Consider the following 23,301-nt stretch of genomic DNA (forward strand, 5'->3'; position numbering starts at 1 on the left):
ATATATATACACATATGTACATATGTAAATATACATAGCGTGAAAATATATGTATGTGTACACATGTAAAGAATAGATGAAAGATAAAGCCAAAGGGGGAGACAGTAAGCAGTCCCTGGGAGAAGTGGGAAAGGCCTCCTGTAGAAGGGAGGATTTGGGCCAAAACTTGAAGGAAACAAGGGAAGTGAGGCAGAGAAAAGGAAGGAGAATAACCAAGACCTGGGAAGTGCAGAGGGGTGTGGGGGACAGCCAGTGTGAAAGCAGGGAAACAGGCAGTGCAGCATCATGTTTGAGCAGAGAGGCTGGGTTTGCAGAGTGTGTGGCACCTACCTTGGGAGAAGGCAGATTTTTCATCTTAATAGGATAGTGACGTGGAAGAAAGGAAAGCTGCAGGATCTGTAGGCAGGAATCTTACCTCAGACCTTCCCTTCAGAAATGGTGTTCAGATCTATGTGCCCAACCCTGGCCTTTTTCCTGAAATGCAGCTGTGCCTCGCCAGCTGCCTTTGGCATATTTCAAGCTGGATCTTAAACTCAATGTTGCTCAGACCCATGTTAATCTTCTCCCCCATCGCAAATCCTGCCCCCCCTTACTATTGAGGGCACACTGTCACCCTATTTGATCCCCCAGATAAACATCCTCAACTCCTCTCACCCCACATATCCAGTGTATTGCCATATCTTCTTTCTACCTTCATGATTATTTCTTGTACCTATTCCCTTCTCTCCATCCACACATAGTTACCACTCTTGTTCAGACCTCATCCCTTTTTGCCTGTATGATTGCAGTAGGCTTCTAACTGGTCTGATGGCCTTATGTCTCCTCTTACTCCAAAACATCCTCCACTCAGCTGCCAAAGTGGTTTTTCTAGATCATAGGTCTAACCAGGTTACTCTTCCTTTCCATGAGCTCCATTGGCTCCCTATTACCTCCAGGATCCCATATAAACTCTTGGGGCATTTAAAGCTCCTTCCTTCCTTTGCAATATTCTTATGTTATTCCCTCACTCTTTCCCCTTCTCCTCCCACTCTACTAACAGGGCCAACTTACAGTTGCATATAACATTCCGTCTCCCATTTCTTTGTCATTATCTTTAGCAGTGGTTGTCCCTAGTACCTGCACTGCTCTCCTCTCTAAACTCTAGTTTTCAATGTCTTCGGTTTCCCTCCAACCTCAGATCAATCTCCGTCTTCTGAGACAGCATTTCTGGGGCCTCCAACTGGTAGTGCTCTCTCCACTGGGCTGACCTTCCATATAGTCTGTGGATATCTTGTGTATACCTCGTTTATTTATTTACATGCTGCCTTTCCTATTAGAATGTAACCCTCTTAGGCCAGGAGCTGTTTGCGACTCTCTTTGTAATCCACATTGCTGAGCCCAGTGGCTGGCATGGGGGTAAATGCTTAATTAATGCTTCTTAACTGAATACATGGGCAAATTACTTGACCTCTCTCAGCCTTCATTTTCTCATCTGTCAAATGACGAGTGTGATAGCACCTACATCCTGGGGTTGGTTTGTGAGGTTCAAATGAGAAAATGAGATAGCATGTAAAGGGCTTTGAAAACATGAAAGTCCTCCATCATTATTAGCTATTATTAATTATTTGTAATTTAGCATTATTTACCCTTTCCTAGGTAAAAGATTGGATACAGGAAAACCATAGAGCTCCAAGAACACAGACATGGGATCCTGGACTGTGACTGAAGAGTGGGAGAGAGGAGAAAGAGTCAAGAAAGACTTTGTCTCCTTTAGAGTTTTGCTTATATCGCCGTCCCTGATTGGAGCTTCAGAGTGGTAGTGATAATGGAAGAAGCCTGACTCAGTTTCCTCAACTGTTGCATATAACATTAAAATAATAGCACTAACCTCCCAGGGTTATTGTGAGGGTCAAATGAGATAATGTCTGAAAATATTTAGTGCAGTACCTGGCACATAGTAGGCACTTAATAGGTGCTTCTTTCCTTTAAGGATTAATGATTAACACTAAGAACCCCGTCTCCCTTCTGTGTCTCAGTGAGACATCAGAGTAGGACTTTAATGGAATAACAATAACCACAGAAGTAATAAACATTTTACAGTTTACAAAGCATTTTTCATTTATTCTCATTTGATCTTCACAATAATCCTATGAACTAAGCAGTTCTTGTATGATGGCTAGTACCTTTATTTAATAGATGAGCAAATTTATGCTGTGCCAGATTAAAGGATTTACCCAAGATTGGAAGCTGATCCGTGGCGAGCCCAATTTGTAGCTAAATCTTTTCACTCCAAATTGGCTCTTTTTTTTGGAGGGGGAGGGTTCAGAAGAGAAGGTAAGGTTATGCCTTTGAAGGGTAGGAAATAGGTCTTATTTTGCCTTCATCTCTTGCATTTAATACAATGTAGACATTTAATAAATATCTATTTAATTGAATTTTAAATAAGTCTTAAAATCTCTTTAGATTTAACAGTTCCTGAAGCCTTAAAAATGACAGCTGCTCTTTGAGTATCTGTATTGGAGAGGTTCTTAACGTGTACGGTCCCCTATTACTTCTGTAACAAGGCACATGTTAAAAGTTGGGGCCTAGAAAACAATTACTATGGTCCCTAAAACAGAGCAGAGATTGTGGCATTAAGATGTAGGACCTGATGTGGTGACATCCAGCCACCAGTATCAGAACATCCCCCTCCCTCTGTTTGTCTATATTACCCCTCATGTATTCTTCCAGAGGCTGACTTGTTCACTCCCATCTTCTCTCATGCTAGCAAATCAAAGGTTCTCAGAGAGAGACCCAAACCCCAAGGTTACCTTCAGAATCTCCTTGGAATTCTCTGCTAAAGGGAAACATCACTTCCCTGACTCCATCTTCTGTCTCCAACACATCTTCCTTTTATACAACCAGCCCATCTCAATATAACACATCCTCACAGCACATGATATTTTTACAGCACAACAATAGCACTTTTAGAACTTAAAATATAACCATTTCTTTAACGAGAAGGCAAAAGAAATAACATTATGGATGGTTGTTTGTCGTTCAGTCGTTTTTCAGTTGTGTCTGGCTCTTTGTGACCCCGTTTGGGGTTTTCTTGGCAAAGATACTAGAGTGGTTTTCCATTTCCTTCTCCAGCTCATTTTGCAGATGAGAAAATTGAGGTAAAGAGGGTTAAGTGACTTGCCCAGGGTCACACAGCTAGCAAGTGCCTGCTCCACCTCACCATCCAACATTATACATACTAATATATTAAAGCAAATGCGTAAGTAATAATATATGTCACAGTATGCCTGTAAAGCCAGATCACTCTCCCCCACCAGTGCATTCCATCTCTGTGATAAAGGGCAAGCATACGTTGGCAAGAACCTGGCAAGGAAGCGTATGAGGAAAGAAAATTTATGTGTGCTTAGCGTAACTTAGAACTCGGAACCTCACAAATATCCACACCACACAAAACTACTTCTCTACTCATTTCATTAGCTATTTCTCTTCATTTATTGAGATCCTCATCTCTCCCAGGACTGGCATTTAAAAGCTTTTTCGATTAACTATCTCCCTGGAAAGGGCATTTAGAAATGTTAGTTCTTAATGGGAAAAGCTACTGTTTTCTCACCGAGAAAACACGGAGCTCATCAAACCGGCTATTTCTTAGCGATACATACCAGCCCAGTTTTTATTCACTTATCCAGATGCTGTCTCCAACCAGGACAGAGGTCACAGTAGCACAGTTCAGGCTGATTCTTTAAATAGGCTCACCTGGGTATCCACACAGCTGCAAAGCCTCCTCTGCTTTCCCTGTTCAATCCATAGGTGGCAACAGAGAGCATTAGGCTCTAAGGAGAAGCCTCACCTTTCTCCTGTTCTTGGTGGTGCTGAACTGTAATAGGTGTCTTGGGGCTCTTGGACAATGAAATTAGTTTGCCCTTCGACCAGTCAGAAATCACTTAGCTGAAGCCTTCTGTTGGTTGACTGCTTCTAATTGCTCTGGCACAGAGCTGCTTTTCCGTCCCCCTCCTATATCTTCAGTTTATGTTTCTTTACACTCATTTCTCTAGTTTTCGTGTATAAAAGATCTTTCTTTGCCTCTTTAAGTCATTAACTATATTAACACCATACATACCATTAAACAGTGCCTCACAGGTGAAGCATCATTCTTCTACCTTGTTGATAAAGAATTTTAAGTCTATATTTATGTCTCTGATTGTTTTAACATATGTGGCCAACATATATGTGAAACAGGTTTCATATATCTGAATCTGGTTTCAGACAGGATTTGGGCAGTGTGGTACAGAAAATGAAGTTCTTTTTCAACTCGTTATCAAAATATTCCTCTTTTTCAGTAAGCAATAGCTAATGTCATCTCACAGTTTTAATGACAGTTAACCATATAATTTTCCCCTGTATCCCAAAATGATTTTTCCATCTTTTTAGTGACCAAACTACTCCTTAGGAGAAGACTTTTAAAGGGGCATTGTACCGTAAACCTATTGTCATCTTCCAATATTTGAGAAATAATAAGAAAATTGGGGTTTAAATTTGCCTGACCAGGATGCACAGGCTTCCATAATAGGTTTGACTTTTAGACATCATCCCATGATGAAGCTTTGTTTTAATTGTGTGGTCTGCTTGAAAAGCTTTAATGCAGGAGAGAGCTGGACAAGTTCACAATCACGCATTAGATTTTCTTTGACGCTAAGAAACACTCAAAGGGCTTAGTCCTATTCATTTTAGTTCAGTCTTTTGGGGGAAAATGAAAATCAGACACAAGCCTGCACCTTTCTTTCCTCTGGAAGGGTCCATTGTGTGTGCTACACAGAGTAAAAATAAAATGAAAATTACTCCATTTAAATGCATATTTGTTTCTCATCCTTTTTTTGTGCAGGTGGAGGAGGGATGGTGGGAAGGCGTTCTCAATGGAAAGACCGGCATGTTTCCTTCCAATTTCATCAAGGAATTGTCTGGAGAATCTGATGATCTGGGAATTGCCCAAGAGGAACAACTTATAAAGCCAAGTAAGGAAGCTAACCCAGTCAAGTTGGCAAGAAACGATAGGAAGTGACTGGCTGTTCTTTTTCAACCCTCAGTTCTTCTTGGTGTTAAAGTGATGCCACCCAAATCTCAGTGCCTTAATACCTCAGATATGTGGCTTTTAGCTGTGAATCTCGTGAACCTCTGATTTCCCTTTAGATACGTGATTGCTTGTCTTTTTGGAACTGATGCACCAATAATGTTAGATTCCCATCTACCCCTCTCTGATCATATGTCCCATGAAACAGATATATTGTAGAAGTAAATGAAACAAAATGTAGCATCTCATTACTCTTGGAAATAATTGGTGGCAAACCATTGAAAAAGCTGTGGATGTGAGGTACCCCATGTGCACCTTTCTCAAGCATCACAGAACTGAGGCTGCTAGGCCTGGTGGGTGTGCTTCCTTGAAACTGTGAGAACGAATTGTAGATCTTTCTCTCTCCAGGGGCTGAGTATATTACTGCGTCCACTCTGCTGCCCTTGGCGGTTCATGGAGCAAAAGGTCAGGACCGGGAGTCTATGTCCTTCCCCAGCCACTGACCCAGATCCCTATGTGATTTTTTTTCTTTTCTTTTCCTTTTTGTGATTGTTGCCTGTCTTGAGCAAAGATTATGATTGTAAATGTTGTGAAGGGTTTGTTGTGTGTATTATAGTTGCAAAGGGCTTCTTAGCACTGGGGAATTTTCTTTGGCTAAAGAAGGAAAATACCTCAGTCCTACTGAGAGAATTCTTCTCTCTTTTCAGGTTGAAGAAAATCTCCCCAAATAATTCCCAAAATTTCCATTTCCATGACCTTTAAGATATTTTTAACCAAGTGGAAGGTATTAAATGTTTCTTCATCCTCAGTTCCCTCATCTGTAAAAATGAGGGCCCTTCCAAGTTATCTCATGACCACTGGCATCCCTGAGGCCTTCTAAAAGACTTAATTCCTTCCTCCCCACCCTACAACAGGCACAGCTAGCAATGTTTGGCCATAGAGATAGAGATAGATAGCCTGGGAGAAGGGGTGGAAGTAGGTGTAGGGGAAATAATAAGGTTTGGGATGTTGTCCACAGTAGTTGCTCTTTCCAGTCAGTCTTACAGAGAAGGCTGCTTCTGCTTGGAGAATCCCCTGCCAGGCAAGGCATTTATCTTTGGTGTCAGGCCACCTTTGGGACGACAAGAGGGTCAATCCTGTCCATGTGCCCAGACTCCCTTTATTCCAGGACAAGACAGGGACAACTAGTCTTGAAATATCTGGTTCCAGCTATTGTGATAGGTTACATAGGTCCTTGCTCTCTCTTGATAGACCAATTTACCATGACTGGGTGATAAAGTGTTGTAAAAAAAGAGGATGTTTTCCCATGATTCTTATGGAATTCTGATAAGACTTTGGCAACCCTTCTAACCCTTCTATTTAGAGGGTTAAGTGGAAGTAGAAGAAATACATTTTAAACATCACCCTGGGGTACTACTGTTGCCTCTGAAATTAAAATTCCGTCTTTCAGAGCCTTGACAGGTATTTCTTTTTCAATAACAATTTCCCACTCTGACTTGACTTTTAGTATAGGACTGTTGAAATATATGTAAATGAGTGTGATGAAGGGCAGAAGTTAAATATAGTTGGTTGGGCTTATTTTAGTGGAAATCTTTGCTTTTAGCCCATTCTCCCCTTCCCCTGTATGTTTGGATTTGCCAGTCTGGCTGTGTTTTCTGTTTGCCCCAAAGATCGAAGGCGATAATTGTGGCTAATGCATTGGAATGCCTTGAGCTTTTCTCGGTGAAATGGACTGAAATGTTGTTTAAGGTCTTTGTCCTAGACCAGTCCACATCCAAATGCTTAATTCAACAGCTGTTTTTTATAGGGGCTTAAATAATTTGGGGGCAAGTAAATCTCTTGTTTGATGTGGTGCCACAGTATAGGGTTTTTCTAATTGGTGTGAAAGTTTACAGAAATAAATGAAATCTTTGTACAGTTATGGTTAAAATATGAAAGGACAATCTGTAGGCTGATACGAAAGAGAAGTGTATAGAGAGATTCTGTCTCAGTCATAGAACTTCAGAACTGGAAGGGACCATATGCATAATCTTCTAGAACTTTTACTTTATAGAGATAGAGGAAACTGAGAAGCAGAGATTAAATAACTTACCCCAAATCCCCCAAGTGAGACAGCTTTTCTGAGTCCCCATCCAAGTGCTCTTTCTGCCAGACTATGTTGCTTCTCAAATGTGGCCTCCTTTAAGTGAATTCTAACGTTTCCTGAAACTGAAATAAAAATCTCAGAGGAATTGGTAGAAAATGTTTGGATATTACCTAAAGAGACAAACAAAACAAACTGTTTTCTCTTATTATAACAGGACTTACCACACCCAAATTTACTCATTCCATTTTTGGGTGAAGCACTGGGGACAGCAGAAAGAGCCGGCTGTGGAGTCAGGTGACCTGAGTTTGATGCCGACTCTCTCTGGCATTCCACAAGTCCCTCAGTCTCCCTGAGCCCCAATTTCTTTATCTGTAAAATGAGATGATTGGATTAGATAGTCTCTAGGGTCTCTTCTAGCCTTCAGTCTGGGATCATAGGCATTTTGAGATCTGTGATTATCTATACAAAGAAGACTTTTGATTCACAAAAACTTTTGCCTCAAACATTCTTCTGCCAGCTCTGATTTTTCTTGCCAAAGTCAATGCGAAGTTATGACGTAGAGTAGTGAATAGAACGAATGCTGTAAATCATCATTTTTCATGTTTGATTCAATGGAATGCTGTAATGTTGAGTTTAATTGTATTAAGTTCTCTTGCAGGACATGATTTCTTTTAGGTCTTGTGAGATTTTGAAGCCAGGTGTTTGTCAATGGGATTGATTTAAGTCATTTCTTCAGAAAATGATGATCAGAGATCAACATCTCAAGAATGGACATGCTTGCTGGTCGTTGGCCCGATGAGACTTACGTTTTCTTAAGGAAGTGACTCCTGGGATAATGAGGTCTCTGGGGGTCTATGGCTCATCCCCAAGCAATAATAATGATGACCACTTACTGCATAGGGCCCTCAGCTTTTCAAAGCAACAACATAATTATTTATCTGACAATAATATGGGAGATATTTAGGATTCTCCATATTGATTTCTAAGGTCCCCTTGTAGTCACCTGGTGATCCACTAATTTAAACAAACAACTTATTCACTGTCTCAGGTGGAGGTTAGAAAAGAAATTAAGTGTTATAATAATTTCTGACCTAAGGGAGCTCAGAGTCTTGTGTAAGAGCATCTAAGATTTCCACTTCTCTCCCTTGAGTTTTTGATGCAAGGGGCTTGTTGAAATGTGCCTTAGGGTGGTGGGTCTCAGGTGACAACATTTGTGGAGCATCCATTCATAGTTCTAGTCCAGCAAGCACTCTAAAAGTGGTGTGTGCTGCGTTAAACAACCCTATGTGGGGCTCTAGGATTACAGGCAAGATAAAGAACCTTTCTTGTCTTCAAGGAGTTTACATTCTGCAGGGTGATTGATATGACACACAAATAATGGTCTTATATCATTAGGGACTCAGAGAAAATTCTAGTGACATTGTTGATTTGGCCTAATGTTGTCCTGAATGGTGTTTTGCCAAGTGGTAACTGCATTAACAAAGGCCCAAGGCCTGTGACTTTGTTCTGTGTCTCTAGTCTGTTTTACTCTGTCTGATGCTATGGAACAAAGAAAAGCCCAGTAGACCTCTAGGCTATGTGATTCCTCTACCAGAATTATTGAGAGAAAGTTAAAAGGCTGGAAAGCCCAGTGGCCAGCGTTGGTGGTTGGGGGCTCCTTATTAGAGAAAACTAAGAAGCAAAATGTGGAAATGGTTATAGGAATATTTAGGAATTTACATTATCTAGTTTTTGTGGACAGAGGTGTCAAGAAACAATGGCTTTGCATTCAGAGAAACAGTGTTTTTAATCTGTGAGTGACAGGTACAAATAGAGTGTGTTTTGTTCGCTTTTTCTGGGCCCTATAACAGAGTTGGGAGCATCAGTGGAATAGCTTAGACTCTTATTTTGGGTGACTCAGTGTGTCGAGGAAATAGTTCTTCCCAGCCTTGATCAATGACATTTAGGTTTAAAGAATCTGGACATCCCTATCTATTGAAGGTGAGGAGCTTTAGAGTCCTGTCATGGAGCTGTAGTCAGCTTTTTTGCAGCATATGCAGCACTTTCGATTTCTCCTTATCCTTCCTTTTACATTTTGAAAATGATTCAAATCACAAGTCTTGTTTAATGAAATAAGACTTCCTAAGAGATCTGTTTGAAACAGGTCACCATGTAACTGTATTGGCAAGGGAAAAGTAAATTGAGGGGCTGAGATCGTGTGTGTGTGTGTAAGTGTGTGTGCGCATGCGTGCACGTGTGTGTAACAAATGGATTATTTTAATGACCAAGACAGCAGAGCCCTAAGTGTTCTGGGGCCAGCATGATGTACATTGGAAAGAATGCTGAACATATGGCTGGCGTTCTAAGTCTGATTCTGCCACTTTGCTGTGTGACCCTGGGCAAATGACTTAATCTCTCTAGCCCTCAGTCTTCTCATCTGTAAACAAAGGGAGCAGGATATCAGAATTAAGGAAATGTTCTACCGGTTCAGATCAGGAGCTGATGAATTTGTGGTTTTAGAGGGTATATCTTGATTCGAGAGACATAATATGTTAAATCAAATTTACTCTCTCAGAAGAATTAATCTTATGGACAGATACTGACCCATAGTTGTCTTTACCTGTTAGCCTTCCTCCACCTCAAAAGCCTATCTCTCCCCCTCCCCTATTTTACAGATGAGTAAACTGAGGCCCAGGGCAGAGAAATGACTTGCCCAAAGTCACATCCAGTAAGCATTTGAGTCATGATTTGAACACACTTCCATTATAGAGCCGTTGCTGGATAGGTCTTGAGTACATCTGCTGACTGCCAAGGCCAGCTAGCTCTCTATCGTTATGAAGGTTGTTGTTACTGTCTCGCTGTTCCAGTGCTCATACAGTTTTTAGAGCCAGTAAGACTTTCCGAGAGTCCAACTCTTTTAACATAAAGGTGAAGAAATTGAGGAGGAAACAAGCGACCCAAAACCAGGAAAGGAAGAAGGAAGCCCCCAGGGGGAGTTCCTCTCTTCTCGATCTCGAGTCTCTCTATCTCTACCTCCTCTCTCTCTCTTTCTCTCTCCTCTTTCTCTTTCTCTCTCCCTCCTCTCTTGCTCTCTCTCTGTCTTCCTCCTCTCTCTTTCTCTCTCCTCTCTTCTTCTCTCTCTCCCTCCTCTCTCTCTTTCTCTCTCCTCTCTCTCTCCCTCCCCCTCCCTCCCTTCCTCTCTCTTTTTTTCTCTCTATCTCCCCTCTCTCTCTTTCTCTCTCCTCTCTTCCTCTCTCTCTCCCTCCTCTCTCTCTTTCTCTCTCCCTCTCTCTCTCCCTCCTCTCTCTCTTTCTCTCTCCTCTCTTCCTCTCTCTCCTCTTTCTCTCTCCCTCCCTCTCTCTCTCCCTCCTCTCTTCCTCTCTCTCTGTCTTCCTCCTCTCTCTTTCTCTCTCCTCTCTTCCTCTCTCTCTCCTCTCTCTCTCTCCCTCTCCCTCCCTCCCTTCCTCTCTCTTTTTTTTCTCTCTTTCTCTCTGTCTCCCTCCCTCTCTTTCTCTCTCAAAAAGGCCACTGCACAGCCCTCCCTCACTCAAAACGAGGTCAAGTTCAAGTCACGTCATCATTTCTCTGATACCATGGTCTTCTTCGGCAACAAAGGACAAACACAGCAACAAGAAATTGAGATCATTAGAAGTTCCAATGTCTTGATAATGTGTGCCAAGCCTGGGACTACTAGAGCCACTATCTGTCTCCTAATTCCTGGTTCAATACTATTTTCACTTGAACGCCGACTGCTTAAATCCATTGGTCTGTAATCATTATATTGGTCAGTCTTCCTTTATCTAACGAGAAACAATTAGACAAATAGCAATTTCTAGTTTTATTCCTCCTCCCTGTCTCTCACGTGCCCCTGACTTTGTATCCGAGAAGTACTTAGAGCTGTTCAAAATCAGGCACCTGTTAGAGTGGAAAGAGTGGTGCTGTCAGTGCTCATCAAAGCACGTAAGAACTAGGAAATTTGCTGCATCCAGTAAGTTTTATTTGGAGACGGTGAGCAAGTAACTGTTATGAAACTAATGGTGCAGCTCTGCCGATTCCTCGGTTACACTCTATTCCTGTTTGTTCCCACACTTTTGGGGTGTTAAAAATTGTGGGACATTTTACGAGCATAAGTATTAATAACTGTGACTTCCATTTTAAATAAAGTTCCTAACAAGTAAGAATTTTGTTTATTTTAGGCCCAGCTTGTTTTCAGGTCTTGGGCCTGTAATTATTCTTGAGGCTGAGATCATGTTGAAGAGAGAACATTTTAAAATTATGAAAGATTAATACTACGAAGCATGTGGGGACGATCTTTAATAAAATGATCAATCTTTGCTTTATGAGCGGGAAGAAGCTTCATTGGCTGATGAGAGACTGTTATCCTTGAGCTCTGCCTTCCAGCAGAAATGAAAATTGAGTTTTTAAAACCCCTGTCATTCTTGAGGTGCTTCAGATAATTGTTTGATATTATGTGCTGCAATATGTATATAAATGTGTGACCACTGACCATCGTATTATTAGGAAAGAACAGTCAGCAAATTCACTGACTAGAACCTTCTTCATGGTTCTGTTGTCAAAACTAACCACCTGTGTTGAGTGAGATATAAGCACTGAAATCATTCATTATCTTAAGCAAATGGTTGTGTTTGAGTTGGCAGTTAAACCTATGTATGTATATCATTGTTAACCTGCTAAATTATTGGCCATCACAAAAGATGGTGGGCATGCCCTCCATTTAGGAGTTTGCTAGGGACTCTTCCCTGTTGAGTGATCTTCAGCTGGAATACTATGGAGTCAAACATGTATACATACAATTTGTGAATTTATAATGTAAGCATATGTATTTGGCCCATGCCCCAAAGTGCCTTTCTGCAGAAAGCTAAATGGGCCTTCTGGAAGGTCAAAGTCTGTGATCTTTTGACCTTCTTAGGAGTCTCGAGTATGAATTCAGCTAAGCAGAATAAACAAATCATTTCCCAGCTAGGAACTAGTTTCTGAGGCTTTTTCTGCTTTTAAGGTCTTCTTGGCCCACCCAGCCCAGCCAGGGATGAAGCAGTCACATCAGTTTGGTCAGGAGTGCCAGAGGCCTGTATATGTTTATGGGAATGCTGGCAGAACCACCTGGGGCATGGCACTGCAGACCTGGGACTGTCTAAATAATAATAGTTCTGCAGGAGTGGGAGGGAGAGGCTGGTTTTGAATAGGTAGCTTCTAAGATCCCTTCCGACTCTGAGCTTCTAGGATTCGGCTTGTCATTGATTTAGAGAAGTCAGCGCTAATTTGTCCAAGCAGAGCCTGAAAGGGCCAAAGGGAAGAATTCCCCAGACTCATGAATAACTGTGTATTTTTTTACATAGTGATGAGTCTTAGAGCAGAGTGACATGAAGATGAAGTTAGCGAAGGGCCAAAGCCACGAGGACACTGCCCTTCATATTATAAATCGTTATTCAGTTTGCCTTTCTATACATTATTATTTTTTTAATAAAGATGTGTAATATCCAGCCCAGTATTTTAATTAGATACAGCAGTAGGGCTATTTTGTTTCGATAATTTAATAATACATTTTAATGATTGCTTATTACTTAAATGTACTTGTCAGCAAACCATTTCATTACTGCAGGATCCCTGTACGCAGGATGTGTGTGCTAAAATCAGGCAGAGTGTGCTCAGTATACTTACTCAGCAATCCAGGGGTACTTGGGAGTTTTTGTGGTTGTTTGTTTGTTTTGTATTTTAGCTATGTGTCCAGTCATATAGTACTTACCACACCTACCTGTAGTACAAAAACCTATTCAGGTTAAATTCTATGTCCTTGTAGTTCGATAGAGATTGACTTTGTACACAGGCAAACCGTAATTTCCCAGAATGCTCAAGGAATGGGATTGTCTGGTTAACTCAGTGTTAAGCAGAAAACTCCCTTTGTTAAACTTTTTTAGTGTATTTTTTTCCTGCCTTTCTAAATAGAATGCACTAAGGATGATGACTCAGATTTTTCCAGTATCTCTGGGCCATTGGTATGAATTTTCTGTGTGCCAGAATATAATATGGAAGGCATAAGAGATTGGGGCTGAATCGACTCCAGTCTCTACACGTCTCAGAGGAAATCAAACAAAACCTATGAACGCTGTCTTTGATGTGAGCTTCTTCTCTTGTAATCAGTCTTTTTTTCTACCATAGAAGTGGAAATCAAGAAAAGAAATAAATATTTCTGATTAGCTGGATTCTCATTAACTGAGGTTTTACTGTATTTAAATGTTGAACATGACTTTCCTGTTCTTGTGGCCACACATCTGTGTTTGTCGTCTCATTATCAGAGACAAAGGTGAATTCCATTAAGCATTTTTAGTGTTGGGACTTTTGGCTCACTGTACAGTCATGCTTTTTTTTTTGTGTATAACAATTTCAATTTATTTTTCTGTAAAAAGCTCTTACAGTACTGGTCATTGCAAGAAAGTTCAGTTAAAGATTCTTCCTCTCCCTTCTTTTTACCATCATTTGCTCTCCCTCTCCCCTCTCGTCTTTTTCCTCCTCCCTTCTCCTCTCTCATTCACTGTCAGGAAAGACTGCCTTTGAAGGGACAATTCTGTACAGAGTGGCGTCGGGAAAGATTGACAGCTACAGACGCTATAACAGTGAGTGAACTGAAACTGTCGAGAGACAGTTTTAAAGATAAGATCCTGGTACTTGTGATTTTGATCTAGCTGCTGCGCTCTCCCTCCACGCTGGTGCTTATGTGGAATGTGCCTGCTTGGGCTTCTCATCCCAGACCCTGCTCCTTTTTGGCTGAAGTGATATTTCTACCTCCTTGGTGTGCAGCAAAGGAATGTTCTTCTCCCCATCAGCTTTTCTCTTTGCTATATCTGCTCTCTTCTCCTTATAGTATATGTATGTGTGCATGAACAGTGTTTGTAGAGAAGGAAATATTGTATACCACGAGGTGGCCTACCGTTGTCCCAGAGTCTGTGTGGGACAAAATATCCTGGGTACCGTAGAAGAAATAAATATGGATACTGTACTTTGCATTGTTGGCACATGCCTGCTAAAAAACCTTTCTGTTGGTTTATCATCATTCTAATTCAAGAATTGTTCTGCATGTCCAAACTGACAGAATCCACATATGCCCTTAGACATGTTTCTCTGGTATATGACATTTTCAAAGTCACCTCTGTAGGATTCTTGAACATGGGAAAATTTTACAATGCTAAAGTATAACTGATTTTACTTCATAAAACAGGGCAAGAGTCTCTTAACCTTTTCAGCATGTCTCCCTAGAGAATCATTCCCCTAAAACTGCTGGATTCCTCTTTGACCCTCCTCCTTAATGGCCCTCCTCATAGGTAACCTGAAGTAATCAAAGAACTTTATGTGTTTTTACTATGATCCTTTCTGGGGAAGGGGGCAGGTAATGATTTCAACTTTTTCTTGTTTTATATCATTACCACCCTTTATTTTCCTAGTCATATCTTTTGTTCTTGGCCTTTTACACAATTCCCTAAAAGAAAAAAAAAAGAGTTACGGTCTAAAAGAAAGGGAGCAGAAATGATTTTGGTGCAGGCACATTATTTCCTGAATAGTATAAGTACCAATAAACTTTCCTTCCTTTGAATGTCTGTCTGGACACAACTTTGGGCTTGAGAGATATTAATTTCTTAGTGTTTTCAGTTAAAGGAAGTTTGAAGATATTTTCTGTGGTACCCTGCCAAAGATATCGCTAAATGGTGACATTGCTTTTATGGAATGTCTCTTGGGAACCATTTATTGTGGTTTAGAGTTACTTTATCAAAGGGGTAAGATGTCCCTGAATAGAATTCTGCAGCCGGTATCAAGAAGACCTAAGTTCAAATTCAGCCTCAGATAGTTAACAAGCTGTGTAACCCTGGGCAAGTCACCTAAACTGTTTGCTTCCCTTTCCTCATCTGTGAAATACACATAATAACAGCCCCTACCTGCCCGGGTTTTTGTGAGGGTCAGATGAGGTAATACGTAGCACTGCACCTGGCACATAGTGAGCACTGGAGGAATGTTAGCTATCGTTATTACTGTTATGGTGTTAAATGATCACAAAGATGCTATATTTGGCTTACTCAGCCATTAATCCACTCATGGCATACATCATTCTTTAGCAGACACGATTCTAACTTTCCATTTTGTGTAAAGTGTTGCCTTTATATACATCAAGGAAACTGCCACATGATTTATAGAAATAATAAGCTTGAACCCATTTTGAAATAATATCGTGGAAGACCTTTATTAAATCGCAGCAAAATGAACAAATTGATCACTAGCATTAATAAACCTGAGAAGAGCTTGTCAAGTTTTTGTTGATTTTTCAACTTAAAAAGTATTCCTTTTATGAATATTGGAAAAAAAAAAGATATATAGGCATGATCATTAACATCAACTGACATTCAAAAAGGAGTTAGAAATATTTACCTGATTAATGTGAACAGTTTAAAAATACAGCATTTCAAAGTAGATAGGCAGGTGGGTCTTCCACTATAACCTTGTTCCAATGGCTCATGGTGGCAGGAAATCCTTGAAGTCTGCAGTATGGGGAAGCAAACCCTGGGAGATTCTACCAAGCTAGAAGGACTTTGAGTAGGACTTTGGCAATGAGCTCTCACCCTAACTGTGTTTGGGAGGACTGTGTTCAGCAGAAGGTTGCCCACTGAGTGGTGGATTTTCCTTTCTGCTGATGGTCATGAAGATTGTCCACAAAGGAATGGACCGTACACCTGCTTTGATGAAATATAGTGTGACTCATGTGCTTCTCTTAATTATGAGTGTAGGCATGTAGAGATAAACCCAAAGGGTAGAAAGTCCATGGTGATAAGGTCAATTATATGCACCTCATTCTAATCCTGTTTTATAGAATGGGAGAACTCTTCGCATTCCTTTAAGCAGGACTAGACAAGTTGTGATCTGTCCTCTATCTTCTCTGGTAAAAATGAACAACAGTTACAGTGATCCTTTTTTTTCCCCGCACTTGTTGATTTTTTTCTTCCCAGTCAAGGAAGAATTCAGGGTCATTAATCTAAGAGGAAGAAGCCATGTTGTAGAAAGTGAGTGTGTTAAAGGGAAATGACAAAAAAAACTTCCAAACAACATCTTCCATAGGGACATTTCTGGAAGGAATACACAAATACACAAATGAATGGGTGGCTATTTTAGAGGATTCTTTCTGTACTTGCAAATTCATATACACTACAAAGGACAGAAGGTATATTTGTTGTGCATAAATGCACTTGCCGTATTTTTATTCATCTTGATATCCGCTATCACAATTGTGGTTCTTTAATAGTAAAAAGCCTTACTCTAGGTTCCTTATACATAGTAGATATTGAATAAATGTTTATTGGATTGAATTAAGCAGTAGGTTTTTCATGATGGTTTCTCTTCCCTCACCTTTCAGCTCAGCTAGTAAAAGACATTTGATTGAAAAACATCTCGGAAGAATTTTCTTAAAACTGACAGTTATTTATGGTGATCATTTTGTGCTTTACTGTTCATTTGCAATAAACAACTTTTTCCTTCTTTAGAACTTCTTTACTTTGACTTTTCAAATCTCAACAATTTTTTTCTAAGTACAATATAGCCAAATAATTGGTGCATCGTTGTTGTATACTTGCATGCTAATCTCTTATTAGTGTGGATTATAGTTTGGTGGTTTGACTCTGCCCTAAGAGTTCATTCTCCAGTTGATATTCATTGACTTCTTCCTGAGTTCAAGGTCCTTATCTAAATGTCTACAAGCTTGAAGAGTATTAAAAGAAGATTTTAGACTTAACAACTTGTGACTTAACTTGTGCCCTTCTTCGAGTAAGAGTATTAGTTTTCTGGATTTTTAAAACTAACATATTTTGATTACCAGGCAGAAATAGACTTCTTCTTCATGGAGAATTTTAATGAGAAGAGACTTCCTCATTGGAGAGAGTAATTCAAAACCAAAATGTTTCAGATTGGTGAAATGCACGTTCATATCTTCTCATTGATGACATTGTGTTTTATGATTTTAAATATGAATAGCCAGCTTGTTAGAGATAAGAGGAATGTGAATTATCATGGCCTTATGCTGTGAAATAGAATTCAGCCTTGGGGGAAAGGAAGTAGGTGGAAGAAGGTAAAGGATGGTATAATCCTCAAAGGGTGAATAAGAGCTTGCTCTCTAGATATGACAGACATGATGACCTGATTAGTGAAGGTAGCTAAACTATCTTAATATCGAGTCCGGTTTAATACATTCATAGAGAAACATGTTTGTATGCATTTCTTCCTTGTGAAGCTATCCAAACAGATTTGATTCTTTGGCAGTCATAATTTTATGTGGTTTCTTTAATTGCCAATTTGCTTAAATAGCTTTTAGCTTTACAGTTTCCCTTTAGGAAACGTTGCTTTGGACTCTCATTGCATAATTGAGTTGACATGAGTCATACGGATTAAAGGTACAGTATGTCAGCACTGATTGAGAAGTCGAAATATTGTTTGGTCCAGCCTGCCGTGAAATGGATTTGGGTTACAAGTTGTTCTCCAACAAAACCAAGCACCCCCCAAACTCAGTATGCTCAAATCACAACCCCCCATCCACATTGTTTTGTGGAGCATGATCCTATACTGACCCTCTCGAGTGGGTCCCGTGCTGGTTATGACGTTTGTAGCCGCCACCTTCTAAGATCTCTTTGCCCTTCCCCTTTGTCTTGGCAGGTCTGAGGGAGACTACAGGTTCAGAAAGTGATGGTGGTGACTCAAGTAGTACCAAGTCAGAAGGTGCCAATGGGATGGTCGCAGCAGCAGCAGCAATCCAACCCAAGAAGGTTCGAGGCGTTGGTTTTGGAGATATTTTCAAAGATAAACCTATCAAGCTAAGACCAAGGTCCATAGAAGTAGAAAATGACTTTATACCCGTGGAAAAGGTAAGTAATACAGGTTTTAGCTTTATTTGATAGCATTTCAGAACCCTCCAGAGATACCCTATCTGAGGTTTCTGAACACAGCTTAAAATGCCTCTTTGGGTAGCTGATTCACACCCTCACAACAGTGTTGTCTGCCTTTGCTTCCCCTGGTGTTTTCTAAGCCAGACTTCCCTGGAGAACCTCAGTGTTTCTGTACTGCTTGGCTCTCACCTCACATTGTTTTTTCAGTTTATGGTTTTGGGAAGCTTTTCATGGCGCTGCATGGCCAAGTGAGGACAGTGTTCTGGTTAAACCTCGCTCGTGCCTCCTAGCCTTTTCTTTCCTATCCTTCTCACATCAGGGAATAGTTAAGCAGAATTTACTATCATTTTCTCTATTGTTTTAAAGTTGATTCCTTTTGGGAGCAAAGCGACCTCCCTCTTTGTGACCCAGCCTTCAGACAGGGGAGTGAAAGAGGAGCGAGGGCTAGAGGAAGGAACTGTATAGCTCTCATCTTGTAATTTATAAGCTTGATTAGCTAAAATCTGCTGGAAAGAAAGTCTCCCAGGTGTACAAATTATTGATATGGTCTGTGATTTGGCATGAGGATGCTGGCTGTTTTCTTCCATCTGTAATTCTTGATTGGACAAGAGGTGGGCATGAGTGATGTTGCCTGTGAGCAGTGTGATTGCCATGACGACGGACCTTGGCTAATAACTCCTCTCTGTTGCTGTCTGCCACTTTTACTGGGGCGCACCTTTAAATGTTTTACTTTTCAGCTCTTTGGCCAGCATTGTGATATTTTCCAGATAGGAATAAAATAGATTCACACGCTGCATGCCCACTGGAGTACTTCTTAAGTAGTTTTAGATCTCAAATTTATACTTTGAGGAAGGGAGGTGGATGGGAAGGCTAGCTGGCAAAATTTCATATTATGGGAGTTAATCTGAAGATTTGTTTTTGTTTGTCTGTGGAAAAAAAAGTTCTGACATCTTCCACTTGTGCTGTGGAATTTGCATTTGCACTGTTAGAATAGCTAGCACTTATAACAAGTGCTTTAAGCTTTACAAAACACTTGACAAACATTATCTGATCTGATACAACAAACCTAGGAGGTAAATGCTATTATTATTTGGAGTTCACAAATGAGGAAATGCTGGCAAACAAAAGTTGTGACTTGCCCAAGATGATGCAACTAGTTGTAAGTGTTTGAGGCCAGATTTGGACTCAGGTCTTCCTGACTCCAGACCCATTTCTACTGTGCCAAGCTGCTGCCTTTTATGGTATTTTATACATTAGAATTAAAATCTTAGAGTGGCACTCTTTGGTAAAATATACCATTGATTTACATATGTCAGCTTTTGAGACAAATAAGAGAAAAACCTGAATTTCAGAATAAGTTCAGTTTTATTTTTAGTAGTCAGAATGAAAAAATCCTTGTGTTAGATTGTAATGTACTGATATATTACTTCCTTTGGTAAGATGTGTAGATAGTTGTTCATCTGTAAAAGATTTAGGAGTTTGAGTGGACCAAGGGTTCCAGATGTGTTAGCAAAGTGATAGAGTCAAAAGAAACTGATATGAGTTTAAAGGGATGTTTTAAGAAAACAATGTATAGGATGATGGAGGTGATACGTATGCAGTGTCTATATCAATATGATCCATTCAGAGGTTGGGGTTCAGTTCTAGGTTTCATACTTTAGTACATTGCTGACCTGGAGAGTCCTGAGGAGGGGGACCAGGTTGGAAAAGATCTTGGAGAGCAATCTGGAGTTCTTAAACTGCTTACATCCTTTGACCTAGCACTACCTCTATTAGGTCTGTTTCCAAAGATGATTAGAGAAAAAGGAAAATAGCCTCTATGTTCTAAAATGTTCACAAGCAATTCTCTTTGTGGTGGCAAAGAATTGGAAATTGCAGGGATGGCCATCCATTGGGGAATGGCTAGACAAGTTGTGGTATGTGATTGTGATGGAATACTGTCTAGATAATAAGAAATGATGAGCTTGATGATCTTAGAAAAACACAGAAAGGCTTGCGTGAAATAAGGAAGAGTGAAATGAGCAGGACAAAGAAAACACTGTATACAGTAACAGCGACATTATTTTAAGAACAAGTTGGAGCGAATATGTCATTTTGACTATTATAATTACCCAAATTAACTATCCAAGACGTGAAGAAAAATGCTATCTGCATCCAGAAAAAGAACTGAGAAATGGAAGCATGTATGGAATAATTTTAAATAAATGTGTGTGTGTTTATTATTATGTGTGTGCCTAATGGTAGCCCTCCTAGGACCCAGGGTAGGAGGGAAAATAAGAAATTTACGTAACTTTATATATTTAAAAGTAATAGCAAGTTGTACAGTAAATTTGTAGTTTCATGTGCAGTCATCTTTTTTTAATATGCTATGTTATGGAAATTCTTGGTTTATTCCATAAATTAAAAATAAAAGGAAAAAAAGGAAAAGATTCTGGAAGCGATGCCCACTTGAGGATTGGTTGAAGGACTTGGTCATATTTGGCCTAAAAAAGAGAAAAATTTGGGAGGGATGGGATGGGATAAGAGAGCTGTCTTTGAATATTTGACAGGCTGCCCCGTGAAAGAAGGATTAGACTTGTTTAGCCTCAGAGGTCAAAATTTGGAGCAATAGTTAGAAGGTCTGCAGTGACAAAATTTTATATCCTTTAGTAAAAGGAAGAACCTCCTAAAAAAATAGGAGTTCTCTAAAAGTGGAGTTGGTTGCCATAGGAGGTAGTGAATCTCCTTCCTCACTTTTAAATCTTTAAGGGATGCTGGATGGCCGTTTGTCAGGCATGCTGTAGAGGACGCTGTTATTCAAGGTCCTGCTGGACTATACAGTGTCTGAGGTCACTTTTAACTAGGGGACTCTGAGTGCAATATTTTCCCCCCTTTGTCCTATTATGTTTATAAGCTCATTTTGGTTCAGCTTACATGTGTCTGAAATTCCACACTAGCTACAGTCAAATTCAGGCTCTCCAGTTGTATTAATATTTACAAAATGAGATTCTAGCCAATTTGGGACTAGATACTAATGTCTATATTTATAGCTATATATTTATTTCAAGTGACTGAAGATAGCTGATAAGACAGTCAGAAAATGTTTAATTATGTTCATTTTCTCTAGAACTCTAGAGCCCATGAGCGCATTTTTCCTGATGATATTACCTGTTGACCCTACCTAGTTCTGTATTTTTACAATCAGATCAGTGATTTCAAATCTGATTTCCCGGTGAGGAAACGCCCTGTATCAGTATGAATGGGCACTGTGGCACCTTATAGTTACAGAGTTCCTTGGGGCATCGAGGGTCCTACATCAAATTTATGTGTCAGAAATTGAACGTTGGCTTTCTGGATTCCAAGGCTGGCGTTCAGTTTACTGCAGCATAATGCCTCTCACATATGCTTCTCATAATGGTCACCTCTATCATAGAATTCTTTCTTAAAAACACAGTAAGATTTTAGAAATCATGTCTCCGTCAAGTACTCTAAGAAGCCCTGTTTGGATCAGGGGTTCTTAACCCTGGGACTGTGAACCTAAAAAACAAAATTCAATAGTGGGTTTTAATATAATTAATTTACTTATAATCCTCTATATTTTGTTTTATTTACTTAAAAACATTCTGAAATAGAGACTATAGATTTTACCATATTGCTCAAAGTAAGAAATGCCTGATTTAAATATTAGTCTGAATTTTTAAAAATATCTCAAACACCCCAAGACTTTCACTGAGATTGAGAAGAAGGAAAATAGTAATTTTTTAAATTAATGAATAGGTTCAGAGTTAAGTTTTTAAAAGTAGCTTATTTTCTTGTTGTAACTATGACTTATTTTCTTCCAGGCTTTCCTGAGATTTGGAAACAATGTGGTATAGTGGAAAGAGTACTAGCTCTGGAGCTCAAAGATGTGGGTTCAAATTTTCCTTCTTGTCATTCATTATCTGTAGGACCTTGGACAGACTTAAGCTTCCGTAGGTCTCATATCTTCACCTGTAAAATGAGAGGGTTGTACTAGATGGCCTTCCAGCTCTAAATCTGCTTTAAATTTATGAGCCCATGGGCACCAAACTTACAGCTTTTTACAAATGCCCTTTGTATTGAGAGTCTAATGGACGGGATGTAATTACTGTCAGGTGTTCCGTGCAACTTTCTATGGTTGCTTCGGTTTTTAATTGCTTTTAGAATTTTAGAATGGAGGTAACACATTGCAGACCTTCAAGGAGGAAGGAGGGTCTCTCTTACAAATGGATTATGTTGTTACTGAAGAACCAGATGCAGAAAGCCCAAAGGTTGATTCCTTGATGAAGACTGTTTTTATCCAGACCATCTATTATAGTGTATGTAATTGGGATCTGCATGAGAGATGCAGAGACAGACAGACGGACAGAGACTGAGATATCAGAGAGACCAAGATAAGAGAGACAGAGGTCAAATCGTTGATCCAGTTTTGTAAGAGTACATCTAGTCTAACCTATTTGTTTTGTTTTCTGCCTTTTTTAAAATATCCCCATTGCTTAGCATAATGCCTGGCAATATTGTAGATGCTTGATAACTGTTGACTTTATGAATGAGACTGTGTGACTTGCCCAAGGTCACACAAGTAGTCAGTATTTGAACTCAGGTCAGGTGATTATAAGATGAATGCTCTTTCCACTGCTGTCATAAAATATTCAGACTGATGAAATCACAAACTTTTTGAAGCGTGAAGTATCAAGCAACATGGGGAGCAGAAAGGTTGCTGCTGTGGGCATCCCAGGTCTCTTGTTGGATGAACCTGACCTCACAACTCCCCCAAACCATCACTTTTGGCGAAGCCTATGGGAAAGTTTTTGAAATGACCTGTGTCTCGTTCACTCTATTTATGCCATGAGTGGTGGAGTAGATTTTTAGAGCCAGTATTTATTCATTCACTCATTTGCTCTTTTCTGTTTAGTCATTTCAGTCATACCTGACTCTTCAAGACCCCATTTGGGGTTTTCTTGGCAGAGATACTGGAGTGGTTTGCCATTTCCTTCTCCAGTTCATTTTACATTTGAGAAAACTGAGACAAACAGGGTTAAGTGACCTCCCCAGGTCACACAGCCAATATGTGTCTGAGGCTGAATTTGAACTCAGGTCTTCCTGACTCCAACCCTGGCACTCTGTCCACTCTGCTGCTTCACTGACAGTTATTTTTGTTCAAGTTTTTTACATTTTCCCCAATACATTTGGGGAGGTGTTTTTGCACGTAAGATTCTGTCTGAAGTAAGAGACATTGCCTTTGAGAATGACGCTCATTATTT

General features: G+C 39.9%; 1 protein-coding gene across 6 annotated transcripts in view; it reads left to right on the top strand.

Moving 5' to 3' along the window:
• SH3KBP1 (SH3 domain containing kinase binding protein 1) overlaps positions 1-23,301 on the top strand; it is a 415,998-nt gene that overhangs the window by 195,856 nt on the left and 196,841 nt on the right. For all 6 annotated transcript variants that reach the window (XM_072615333.1, XM_072615332.1, XM_072615331.1 and 3 more), the window contains 2 exons: positions 4,859-4,988; positions 17,811-18,019. In XM_072615333.1, the coding sequence (XP_072471434.1) occupies positions 4,859-4,988; positions 17,811-18,019 (339 nt within the window). The remainder of the gene's footprint in view (positions 1-4,858; positions 4,989-17,810; positions 18,020-23,301) is intronic.

Source organism: Notamacropus eugenii, chromosome 5, assembly GCF_028372415.1.
Source record: "Notamacropus eugenii isolate mMacEug1 chromosome 5, mMacEug1.pri_v2, whole genome shotgun sequence".
Taxonomy (NCBI): Eukaryota; Metazoa; Chordata; class Mammalia; order Diprotodontia; family Macropodidae; genus Notamacropus; species Notamacropus eugenii.